A 12,446-nucleotide genomic window follows, 5' to 3' on the forward strand; every position below is an offset into this window, starting at 1 on the left:
GCGAAGAGAATAGGTCAAATGATCAAAATCCCTGGGGCGGCCGTTTCTCACGTGCTGACGCCGTCGAGGAACGAATTTTTACTCGTCCACGCTGTTCCCGCTTCTCCGTCCATCTTCCCCTCGATCCCAATACCCACAGGCTGATCTCATCATCATCATATATAGATATATTATTAGATTTGATTATAAATCCATGGATCCGAACGCACGCCTGCTCCACGGCAACTCGCCACGGAGAGAGAGGGGGGCAAACGAGAGGCTCTCGTAGGAGGAGGACGAGCGGCCGCTAGATTCTCATCTCTTCTCCTCCAAGCCTTCTCCTTTGCCTTTCAAAAGCCTCGTCGCGAAACACGCTCAAACTCTGGGAAGAAGGAAGCGGAAGGAGGGAAAGCAGGGTTTGTTATTTAGTTTTTTCCGATGGCGAGTTGGGTTCTATCGGAATGCCGTGGTATAAGACAGCTGCCGGCGGATTACTCCCGGCCCAAATCTAGGCTCCAGCCGCCGCGGCGGAGCCTCCCTTGTCCGCCCCCTCGCGACGTGGATTTTCGCCGCCGCCCGACCTGCCTCGGAAGTCGGGCGCTCCACCGGGACTGGGCGCTGAGGGTGGCGACGGCGGAGGAGGAGGGGGAAGGAGGGGAGGTAAATGGGAAACGGGCGAATGGGAGTGAGATAGAGGTGTCGGAGTTCGATCCCGCGATGCCGCCGCCATTCGGGCTGGCGGAGATCCGGGCGGCCATCCCCAAGCACTGCTGGGTGAAGGACCCTTGGAGATCTATGAGCTATGTGGTCCGGGATGTGGTTGTTGTGTTTGGGCTCACGGCCGCCGCCGCCTACTTCAATAACTGGATGGTGTGGCCGCTCTATTGGGTGGCTCAGGGCACCATGTTCTGGGCTTTCTTCGTTCTTGGCCATGACTGGTGCGGATTTCTGCCTCCAAGATCGCATTTTTAGTCTTTTTCCCTTCAAGATGAAGCCAAACTCTCGTTTTGTTTTCTTATAAAGATTGAATCTTTGGCAGCGGACACGGTAGCTTTTCGAGCAGCCCGAAGCTGAACAGTGTGGTTGGGCATTTGCTCCATTCGTCCATTCTCGTGCCTTACCATGGCTGGTATGTCCCCCGTTTCCAATCCGAGCTATGGAAGTTAGCTGGATTTCATCGAAGTAGAAGAAATTGCTTGTTGTCCCTTTGTCTGTCTTATTAACATTGGAGCATTACTGCTAAATTCTGCAGGAGGATTAGTCACAGGACTCATCACCAGAACCATGGACACGTCGAGAATGACGAGTCCTGGCACCCTGTTAGTGGCTTGCTCGTACTTGTCTTTTAAGAATGATTGCTGTTTTCCTCGAACATTTTAACTGATGATGGGTTTTTATCACTTTGGATTACTTGCAGTTACCTGAGAAGTCATATAAGAGTTTGGATTCTGCAACTCGGATTCTGCGTTTCACATTGCCTTTCCCAATGCTTGCATATCCCTTGTACCTGGTGAGCACCCGCGCATCCTCACTTCAATTGGATCGACTTTTTACACTCTGGATTTCAGTTTAACTAAATTCTTAATCTATATGTCCATTTACAGTGGAAAAGGAGTCCAGGGAAGAAAGGTTCTCACTTCCATCCAGATAGTGATCTATTTGTTCCAAAAGAGAGGAAGGATGTGGTAACATCAACAGTTTGCTGGTCGGCAATGGCGGCGGCGCTTGCAGGATTAGCATGGAAATTTGGCCTTGTTCCAATGATTAAACTGTATGGAATTCCCTATTTGGTAGGCTTATCAACTATTTGATATATGAATACTGTTGATGAAAGCATTCGCGAATATTTGGTTGCGAACTTTGTAACAATTAATTGTGGTTTTGGATGCAGATGTTCGTTATGTGGTTGGATTGTGTGACATATTTGCATCATCACGGGCATGATGAGAAACTTCCCTGGTATCGCGAAAAGGTGTAAAATCATATACCTGTCCTCCTTTGCAATGTGCATCTATCAGTCCCAAACCATTTAGAAAGAAAAAAAAACACAATTATGTTCAGGAGCTTAATTTATAAACATCTTAAAGCAAGCATTCATCATGTAGTATATGGCAAACTGGTTTCTGCACCTTCATATATGCAAGCATTGCATATTAAACCATTATCTTGTTATGCATATTGTTCCATTTCCTCTGTTCAGTCACAGAAAATGAATTAGTTTCAAATCCTAGTAAATCTGTAAGACATGTTAGGCTGCCAAAGTTGTAACACTAGTTTATGGGTGAATTTTTGTACTGGGCTGCTTCATTCCTGACTGCGCTTGTGTTTATGAGGTAACAAATACTTCTCTTCTCCTCCTCCAGGAATGGAGTTATCTCCGCGGAGGGCTGACGACGCTGGATCGGGATTATGGATGGATCAACAACATACACCATGATATCGGGACTCATGTGATACATCACCTCTTCCCTCAGATACCACATTACCATCTAGTGGAAGCTGTGAGTAGCACTGACTTGTTGCCTTTTCTTCGACATTCCGCAGAAAGATAAGCGAGAAGAATGCTAATCATAATTACTCATAAACCTTCCATTGATGTATCAGACTGAGGCAGCAAAGCCGGTGCTCGGAAAGTACTATAGAGAACCTGAGAAATCTGGTCCTTTGCCGTTTCACCTATTTGGCGTCTTGGCAAAGAGCTTGAGACGTGATCACTATGTCAGTGATACTGGAGATGTCGTCTACTATCAGACCGACCATCGAATTAAATAGTTTTCCTCAGAAATCGGATTGAAACTTGCTTGACTGGCATGGGAAGATAGCTGATTCACAACTGATCCTGTCTCCAGCATTCCTTAAAGCTGGAATTTTTGTGCACAGCTTCCAAGTCCTACCATCCATTCTTTTCTCTTCCAAATAAAAGGAAAGAGGTGTAGGAAATTTATCCTCAAATGAATCTATTATGGTATATAACAAACACGACTTTGTATTCTTTGTTAAGCTGCTCGGAAATATCATCACCGGCGTTGCAAAGCTATAGTTGTTTTATGTGAAACTTTCAAAGCAAAGAGGAAAGGGGAAAACAAAATAATGTTTTTGTCTGCTGGTAACTGTTCCTAACACCCTTCATTTCCAAGTCTTGTGTGCTCATCATTGGTGAATGAAAATATGATGAGGCTTCCGTTGATTGAGTCTGATATGCTCCTAACCTGTTGTTTCCTGGGAGAGAGGAAGTCGACTCCACTCATTCCTCTCGTCCCCGCTTGACAGTATTCTCTTGAAGCTGATGGCTGACCAAAAAAAATAGTGAAGGGATGGATACATCAGTTTCCACCCATCTCTCTCAAGAAGCAGATGCACCCTTGTTCCATGTGGCAGGAGCTGTTCTGATGACATTCTCGCTTGACGAAAACAAACTTGTATTTGATTACTAATGTGATCTCGATAAGCTTTGATGGACCAACACAGGTGGGAAAGCTAGCTATGTAGATCAAACCCCTGCATTGGTCATATATTTTAACCAAACACCTAATTGGCTGCTTCATTGAGCTCTATCACAAACTTTGTTTCATTATTTTTGAAATTTCGGGCCAGTTCCTCGGAGAGTTGGATCTCATGGTAGCTCAAAAGTCTTTTGTTTGTCAGCAGTAACCTTATTTATCAGTATGACAATACGAATGGGAGAGAAAAAGTTGCAGAAGTTACTTTACTGCACGTTGTACCGAGAGAGAAGTTGACAAAAATACTTATAAACTCTTGAGTGCATTGTTTGTGTGTTAATGGCCAAGTAATCACGATTCAGGGGCAAAGCCACTTACTTGGACGGCAAGGCCCTCGAGGGAAAAAATTTCAGGTGGCCAGCATTGCTTCTGAGATTGGTTTCTTTCATTTACACCAAAACTTTTTTCTTTTACAAACGTGCTTGGACCTATACGGAACCTGAGATAGATGAATCACAAGCATGCGCTAAAACTAGTTCTATTAAAGTAAGTTGGGCGACAAAGCGCAAGGTCATTCTATGTGTTCTTTTTCCAAGCTGCAAAAAATAAGTTGAGATTAGTAGTTAGGTGCAGCAACATTACATCTCTCACTTGTATAGTGAGAGATTCTTAGAGACTTTAACCCGTAACCTTCCCTTGATATCTGCAGAAAGGCCATAATTAATTATAAATCAGTCACTCAAGAAAATCATTTGAGTTGGCCATTAGAGAAAAAGACTTCTGGATTTCACCTTCTAAATTTAAATTCCAAATAATCATGACTCACTATGTGAAATCCTTTGGAAAGAATTTGCATGTAAATTATTAGTGAATCTAAATTGAGAAATAAATCTTTCTCTTAAAGCAAAATGGTTCACAAGCAGCTGCACCAAGATCACCTACCAGTTTCTTTACTTTGGTCTATGGTTGAAGTCCTTCAATTTTTCTTTTAGAAGAATCTAAGTATTCTCAAAAAAATGTATTTTGGGATGCAATCTAGATAGCATATATATAGCAGAGAAGAGATGCAAACTGTTTCTCCCAACTCCCAAATAACATCATCCGCATCCTATTTTTACTCCACTAGATCTTACCACAGGTGAACAAGTGCCGACCCAGGCCTGGGCTAAGATTAGAAAATTAAAGCCCGACTTAGTTTCCCCCAGCAATGGGCTAAGGTTCCCATAAAAATGAAAGTTGGGCTTTAAATGACATAATCTAATTGGAGCAGCATATGAATTTAAAAGTTGACAAGTATTTTTGCTATTCTATAATGTCAAAATTAAGATATACTGAATGTTTCAGAAGAGATGGAGAGTTTCTATGGTTGAGACAAGACCTACTTCAGAATTATATGCAACAACCATTTTCAAACTTAACAAAAGAAAAAAAGGAGTGCCTGATAATTAAAAAAAAATTGCCACTTCATTACGATAGTTCATCAAGTGCATGTCCCGGGCAAGATACTCATTATCCATAGTAAAATCTAGTTATGAGCAAGCTAACCATGTATTTATTTTAGATTAAGATTCCTACACCTGAGGAACAATAAAAGTATGCCACTTCTTCTTCTTCTTCTTCTTCTTCAGATCAAGATATCCAACCTTAGACTAATAAATGGAATTTTCCTTTCGCATGGTCTCCTAGATGGAAACGCCTATACATTGTATAAATCATAAGATAATTCTTTTCGTGGGTGTCCTTCTAGGTCTCGTTCAACACAAAAGTTCCACTTAAGCCGGAGCCTGTTTCCAAGGATGTATACGAGACATACTATTTAGCAAAAAAATCTCGACGTGCCCCCACTTATTTCCCCCAAAAGAATTCTCCCATAAACCAAAACCAAACCAAACCAAACCACAAGTTTCATACTTTCATGCTGGCTCGGCCCCGTCGGCGACCGGTCAATTATTCAAAGACATGAGTCGGTGCTTTGACTGTACGACACAAATGGGAGGGCCCCACCATGTTGACTGCATCCAGATCACGCGAGTCAGAAACATCGGCTCGTGCCACACCCGAATCTGCCGCCGTCGGGTCGCAACCTTTCGACCACCCTTATCCTCACCCAACTCTCGCGCTCTCTCTCTCTCCCCCCCTCCCCTTCTACCTTTTGTTTTTTTTTTTGGACCCAACACAGATGGGAAATGTTAGACCAGATGGCCAGATAAGTGGGAGACCGATGGCCCCACGCCTCAATGACCTTTCACACCAAGGACAGTTTCCCATCCCACTATATTTATCTTCAAACGAGCTGGCCTCATCAACAAATTTGACAATTTATGATCCACTTTGTTAATTTAAATTTGATATTAATATATTTAGATCATAAATGAGTTAACTAATAAATGCGTTGGTTTCAAATTTAGATCTTTAGTATGTCCAAATTATCTTGACCGGTTTAATAGTAGTATCGAACCATAATTTAATCTATTTATTCTGTTTGAAACTTGCTTAATCCATTTTTAATCGGCTTAATCCGTCCTATTAAATCTATTAAATCTATTTAAATTTATTTAATTTATTAAAAATATTTAATTATTTAATTTAATTTGATTTATTTAATAAATAAAATATATAAATTGAGTTAGATTATCTGCTTACTAAATAGGTCGGATTCAGTTGATCTATTTAATTTTTAACCGTGCCGCCCCCACTTTTTCACCCCACTCACACGTCGCTCTCCCCCAGTGCTTCCCTGCCTCATCCCCTCTTTCCCAGCACAAATTTTGCTACAAATTCTCGCTCTTTAGCCATCATCAACTGATGTTAAAGCCCATCATTCCCGTTTTCCCTTCTCCAGATTCCTCTCCTCATGAAGATCTCTTCCTCCTTGGATTTCCGCTCAAATGACGCTGCCGCTGCAGGCTGCCTGTCGGGAATTCTGCGCCGGTTTCTTTGCGGGAGTCTCCGCGGCAACGCTTGCAGAGAGGGCGAAGAAGGCCATGGGATCGACGCTGCTTTTGGCCGAGAGTGGAAGGCCGAGCGGGAGATGATGCCGAGTCCTGGCATCGTAGCGCGCTTAATGGGCTTAGAGTCGACGCCGGTGCATCCATGCGCTGCTTCTGAGTTGGTCGGGCGAAGCCGGTCTGCAAACTCGCTCGAGAGCTGGCCCGGGTTTCTCTCCGAGAGAAGCCACAGCCCGCAGTTCAGGACACCGCAGTCTTTTCGTGAGGCACCGACGTACTTGAGGCAGGAGAATGATGATTTCCTGCTTCTGAGCTTCACGCCTGATGATAGAGAGGAGGCCATGGCATCCAATGGAATGAGACGCAGGATGGAGTCTCGAGAAACGAAGGAGAGAAAAAAGAGCGAGCGCAAGGCTAGAGTGGAAAGGGAGAGCAGAACAGAGGGAAGAATCAGAGAAAAGAAGAACAAAAACAAGAGAGTCGAGCGGCAGCACTGTCGCAAGGAGAACTCGCCCGAGAGGAAACTTGGTACCAAAGCAGCGAATTCCATTAAGCCCATGAAGCAAAGAGAAATGCCGATCATCTTAGACAAGTCCAATGCTGTAAAAAAGAAGCCACAAAATGCTCGAGGGAAAGTGGAACTGGAATGCAGCTCCCAGAATTCCAGCCCTGTTTCAGTTTTGGATCTCGCATACATCGACGATGACTGCTGCATCGACACCAACTCTCCATCTACTGGTACCGTTATATTACGTAGTGAAATATAGTTTCTGAAGTACAGTATTTTAGCTAATCCAACTATGATACAGGAGAACAGAAGAAACCAATACAGCAGAGCTCGAGAAGAAAGCTGCCACCGAACTTCGAGAATGCCAGCTGCTTATCTCCAAGCATGGGCCTTGTTACGTTCTCCAGGGATGGAGGAATGAGGTCAGTCGATATGGAACGCAAGAGATCGAGTTATCAAGAGCAAGCTTGTCCAGATTTTTCAGACATCTGGGGAAAGATTTGCAGGCTAGCGGAGGAGGATCTCAAGAATTCTGCATGGATTACGAAAGAAACTTCGAGGCCAGAACGTGCTGGAGATATTGCAGCTGATCTTGGGCTACAGATGCTTGATCTACTTCTCTACGAGGCAGTATGCGAATTACCTAACTACATTACATAATGAAATTGTACATAGGACTTCTTCTCTGCCCTGCAAATTTCTTTAGTGGACATGTGAACCGATGTAGAAAATTTCATAGTCAAAGTAACGATTTCCAATTATCGTGTCTTATTCAAATGGACTGAGTTTTTTATTTGCATACATGGGATACCTGATATACCTGACTTCCAGAGCAAAATGAATTTGGTAGGTCGAATAAATCACACTGACACAGAAACACACGCACAAAAAATAATCAAAATATCTTTCTGTCTATCGATCTATCTATCTACCCATCTATCTATTAATATGTATGCATGTGTATGTATTCATAGATGGATGGATGGGTGGATGAAAAGTTAAAATTTTTTGTATAAAATACTATGGCTGATAAAAACTGTGGCAAGGCATTTTGGAATCCAAATCTTATGAGTGCCCAGGTTGAATGCCAGATCATTTGAACAATTATAAAGAGACATGTAGCATTTGAAACATGATTGCAGTAGGAAAACAACAAATTTTAGGTACTGGATAAATAGTAGTCATGTCTTCCACACACAATAGAAGTACCGTGACCATGGCTCAGATATTTTTGGAGATGCGGTTCATCACAAATAGTTGTCAATTTGCAGTCTAACTGATGCGGATATATAGAACTAGCTGCAGGCGAAATAGAAGTATGAAGAAGACGTTGGAAAGGTTCAACAAGATGAGGTCAATTATGTTACTCCACATAAGAAAGATCTTTTGATGTCATATCCTATCGACGATGAACGATTCCTTCTATGCTTATTAGTTAATAACCTCTTAAAAAAGAGGAAGGAAATCCTTCGGATTGAGCATTGGTCGGAAAAGTCATTACCCATTCATGTCCTACTTTTTTCGGAGCAAGACAGAGCAGGTAGAATTAGATAGGTTGCATTGGATGGATCGGACCGTGAAAAGCTACAAAACTTTTTTATAAAGATTTATATGTATTCAAATCGGACTCCGGGCTAATTTAACTGCATGCACCTTTGATTTGTTGCGGGTTAGGTAAAACCATCCCAGATGATGCATGTATTATCTTAAGCAAGGAATAACATGACCCAATCCCAGATGTTTTTTATTCTGGTAACATTTAGTCACAGGAACTCTTGTGACCTACAGCTACTACCTTACCTGCCATGGACTGGAAGCTGTGTCCAAAGCAATCAAAAGCTGTGTCCTAAGAAAATGACAGCAGAAAGGTGACCTAAGGTGCGGGACAGCAAAAGATTATGATTTATGATCATGGAGCAACCTTTTTTTCCCGGAAGAACCCAAACTCCACGATAGAAACGAATATATTTCCACTTTGGCAGCACTAAGAAATGGTGGATGGGGCCCGCTCAAATTGCTCAAGGATTCCGAGGAGACGGAGAAAGTGGAGGATATCATTATTCAGTTCAGACGGAGGAGGAAAATTGCAGTTCTACTAAGCCAAAACCACACTGCCTGGACGCAATTATTGGACCAAACCATCTCAACCTAACAATAATAATAATAAAAAACTTGCGGATTCAACGTTATCAGATACCCTACTATAAACATAAGATGACAAATGAAAGCTGTAGCCAAAACCAAAAAGGACACAACAAAAAAAATCTGATTAAGAGATTATTGTTCTTGTTATCAGAGCGCCCAAGTGTCTTTGTTTCTTGGAAGCTCCCATCTTTTGGCCATCTTAAAGCGAATTTTGATGAGGACTTGCTCGCCGATGATGATATGACTGGAGTGACATTTGTGATCAGAAATCACGGCTCCAAGTTGATTGCTGCAAAGGGACGCCGTTCCTTCGAGGCTTCAGCTTTTGGAACGGAGCTCGAGCTTTTGGAACGGAGCTCGAAATAGCATAGGAGGGATTCTTCTTCGCGAGACGTGTAATAGAGGCTGGCCGCATCATCTTGGAGGAGGGACTCAGCCGCATTGATTAAGCGATTACGGAAGGAGAAGCGCGAGGAAGCAACCGATTCTCCACGGAAGTACCATGTTGTCCAAGTCAGGCATATTCTTCAGGAGGCGAACCAAACTGCAAATTAAGTCGCCTCATTTGCTGCTCATCATCCTGGAGATTTTCTATAGACCCAGCATACTTCTTCTTCTGCTTTATATAGCCTTCTTGCTAATGATATAGCTGGCTATGCTGTGGAGAGCAGTGTGAGTAGCCAATTTACTTAAAAAAAAAAAATTATTGTTCCATAAAGAAGGATAAGTGGCAAACGTGTGCTCAAATAAAAGAAACTGTGAACATTAAACATCTTATACGATACAAACCCCGGCCCATACAAAGTGCGATCGGCACAACAAATACAGGACTCAGGGATGACATGATTCCATGGTCTTTTAGCAGAAGACCGTAAAAATAATAATAATAACAACAACAATAAGAAGAAGAAAAACTTCTGCAACTCTTTGTTTATCCGCTCCTTCATAATCTTCAGGAAACCCATCTTCTACCTATATACATCCATATTTTTAAGCTACATATATAAATGAAAATGAAAGAACGATGTGGACGGTCTCTAATCAGCTCAGATACCCTTCGGGCTTGTTGTCTTCCGGACGAGACAGCCGCTGCTAGGATTATAATTGATTCAAAGAACACAAGGAAGAAAAGAACTTTTTGTCAGGAAAGTATTGGTTGATGGCGTTTACGCCATAATCTTCTCCTCCCAAGGAGAGAAGAGCCCCGATCCATGGAATTCGCCTCCACCACCGTTGAGTTGGTACCCCTTCTGCTGCTGTTCCATGGCGCGCCGGCCAATAGGTGCTGCCGGTCCATCCTTAACCAGAGACTGCATCCAAGAAAGGTCGGGCTCATCCAAGCCCACCGGCACCGCGCTCGTCGGGGCCGCCCCTCCGAAGCCACTTCCGGCCTGATTGTTTCGGAAGTTAAAAGATGCCGACTTCCTGAGCTTGTTCAGCTCCTCCCCTTGAATTCCCCAATCCAACTTCCCATCCGGCGAGCCCCAGTCGGAAAGAACCGATGAAGCCGCTGCTGCTGCAGCAGTCGTCATCGAAGAGAGGGTCGATTGGCGACTCGCCGTTGCGCCCCGGTCGATAAAGCTCTGGCTGCGCTTTCCAAACGCGGAAGCCCTCGAGTTCATGATGGCCTTCGCCATCGAATGATCGAGCCCATAGGAGGAAGAGGCACTCACGTTTGGGGAAGAAGGCAAGTTGCCTCCATAGCCAGAAAGTAACGGAGACTGATGCATCTGGACTCCGGTGGGCGATTGGAATTGAGCTCCAGCCGAGGCCGAGGCGGCTGCCGCCTGTTTCAGAGAAAGCCCCTGCAACTGAGACAACAGCGATGGATCAAGAGAACCAAATAGCTCGTTATAATCCAATGCGCGAGAGGCGGCGGCGGCGGCTCGTGAGTTCGGGGTCCGATTGGCCCTGGGCGAGGCGGTGCACGAGATCTCATCGATCAGCTTCTGCTGGTACTCTTCGAGCCCGAGCAAATCCAGGTCGAAACTCAAATCTCTGGCGCTCAGCGACGCCTTCAGCCTGCTATTTGGCAGCTGCAGGGAGGGCGGCGTCATCAAGCTGCCCGGCTGGCTCGTCCAGGCCGTCGCCCCGCCCAATCCTGACGAAGTGGAAGGTGACATGGGCGATCCCGGCTGCTGCATCAACATCAAAGCCGTAGCCATGTCCAACGACGAAAGCCCCGGCGACGATGACCTCGGAGAGGGGAGCACCATCCCAGTGACGGAGGCGGCCGAGGGGTTGACGGTCCTCAGCTCCTCCGGCTTGTGGGCGAAGAAGCAGACGCGGCGGTTGCAGCCGATTTCGTCCTTGCAGAGGCGGGTCCGGTACTGGGCCGGGTGAAGCCAGCTCTCGAACACCCCATGGGCGTACTCGCAAGCATCGCCGTTCCGGCACGAACCTTTCCGGAACTCCGGGCAGGGGACGCAGCTGTAGAGATACTTCCGGGGGTCGCGGCGCCGGGCGTTCTCTCCCGGGTGGACGAAGGGGCACTCCGTCCAGTCGTGGGAGTAGGCCCTGGAGCAAGGCTTGACCTTGAAGGTGTACATACGGAACTCGTCCGTGCTGTAGATCCCGTTCTTGATATCGGGGAGGGTGATGTCGGGTGGGTATTCTTTCTTCTCGCCGGACTTCGTCTCCACTTCTTTTGCTCCTCCTGGGGAGGAAACCCTCGGGCAGGAGGCTTTGAGGACAACTTCGAGGGATCGAGTGGTGGAGTTGGAGAAGTGGCGGGCGATGACGTCGCCGGGGCGGTTTCCGGCGGCATCGAGGGAGTCGACGTCGGCGGAGGCGTCGATGAGCATCTTGACGGTTTCGAGAGAGGAGGAGGAGCCGCCGGAAGCGGCGCAGTGGAGGGGGGTGGCGCCGTCTGAGGGGGAGCGGCGAGAGGCCTCGGCGGGGCGGGCGGCGAGGATGTAGGCGAGCACGGTGGGGCTGCCGTAGAGGGCGGCGATCATGAGTGGGGTCCGCTGTTCGAAGCCCATCGTCCGTCGGCCGGGGGAGCGGCAGTACCAGGGAGCGGTGGAGTCGAGGGGAAGGCCGTCTTCCTCCACGGCGCGCTTGAAGGCGTGAAGGTCGTCGGAGGCGGAGAGCTCGAGGAGGACGGCGGCCTCGTCGTGCTTCTTCGGGTCGCCGCCGGCGTTCATGTCGGCGGGGCCCGTGGAGGGAGACGGAGGCGGAGAGGGCTTCCGGGGGCCGCTGCACATATCTTCTTTTAGGACTCCACAGAGAGAGAGAGTTTGGAGGGGAAGCGAAGAGAGGGAAGAGGGGAAGGAGGCCGCGGGGTGTTTGGTCGCCGGGTGCGGCTTTTGTAGTCGGGGGGAGAGAATAAAATAAAGGGGGGCGGAAAGAGATAAGGGAAATGGGGAAGAAGGTCGGGTCTCTCTTTCCCTTCCTTTGGTGCTGGTCAAAAAGGCAACGCTCCGA

General features: G+C 46.1%; 3 protein-coding genes across 3 annotated transcripts; 2 read left to right on the plus strand and 1 right to left on the minus strand.

Annotated features, from left to right (window-relative positions):
• Nucleotides 1-120: 120 nt before the first annotated feature.
• On the plus strand, nucleotides 121-3,163 carry LOC103706691 (omega-3 fatty acid desaturase, chloroplastic-like). The gene is given in 9 exon segments (XM_008790889.4): nucleotides 121-917; nucleotides 1,019-1,108; nucleotides 1,232-1,298; nucleotides 1,397-1,489; nucleotides 1,584-1,769; nucleotides 1,871-1,951; nucleotides 2,343-2,480; nucleotides 2,584-2,742; nucleotides 2,744-3,163. Coding segments are annotated over 9 exon segments (1,344 nt in total). The 5' UTR covers nucleotides 121-417; the 3' UTR covers nucleotides 2,774-3,163.
• Nucleotides 3,164-6,154: 2,991 nt separating this feature from the next.
• On the plus strand, nucleotides 6,155-7,633 carry LOC103706690. The gene is made up of 2 exons (XM_008790888.3): nucleotides 6,155-7,105; nucleotides 7,177-7,633. Exons 1-2 carry the CDS (start codon nucleotides 6,274-6,276, stop codon nucleotides 7,533-7,535), a joined length of 1,191 nt encoding a protein of 396 aa, XP_008789110.2. The 5' UTR covers nucleotides 6,155-6,273; the 3' UTR covers nucleotides 7,536-7,633.
• A 2,126-nt stretch (nucleotides 7,634-9,759) lies between these two features.
• LOC103706688 (zinc finger CCCH domain-containing protein 33-like) lies at nucleotides 9,760-12,446 on the minus strand. The gene has a single exon (XM_008790887.4). The coding sequence runs from the start codon at nucleotides 12,224-12,226 to the stop codon at nucleotides 10,187-10,189; it is 2,040 nt and encodes a 679-aa protein (XP_008789109.2). The 5' UTR covers nucleotides 12,227-12,446; the 3' UTR covers nucleotides 9,760-10,186.

Source organism: Phoenix dactylifera, chromosome 13 (assembly GCF_009389715.1).
Source record: "Phoenix dactylifera cultivar Barhee BC4 chromosome 13, palm_55x_up_171113_PBpolish2nd_filt_p, whole genome shotgun sequence".
NCBI lineage: Eukaryota > Viridiplantae > Streptophyta > Magnoliopsida > Arecales > Arecaceae > Phoenix > Phoenix dactylifera.

Coding starts and splice junctions, on each gene's coding strand:
- LOC103706690 (XM_008790888.3), top strand. CDS start 6,274: ATGAAGATCTCTTCCTCCTTGGATTTCCGCTCAAATGACGCTGCCGCT. Junction 7,106..7,176: donor CACCAACTCTCCATCTACTG/GTACCGTTATAT, acceptor ACTATGATACAG/GAGAACAGAAGAAACCAATA.
- LOC103706688 (XM_008790887.4), bottom strand. CDS start 12,226: ATGTGCAGCGGCCCCCGGAAGCCCTCTCCGCCTCCGTCTCCCTCCACG.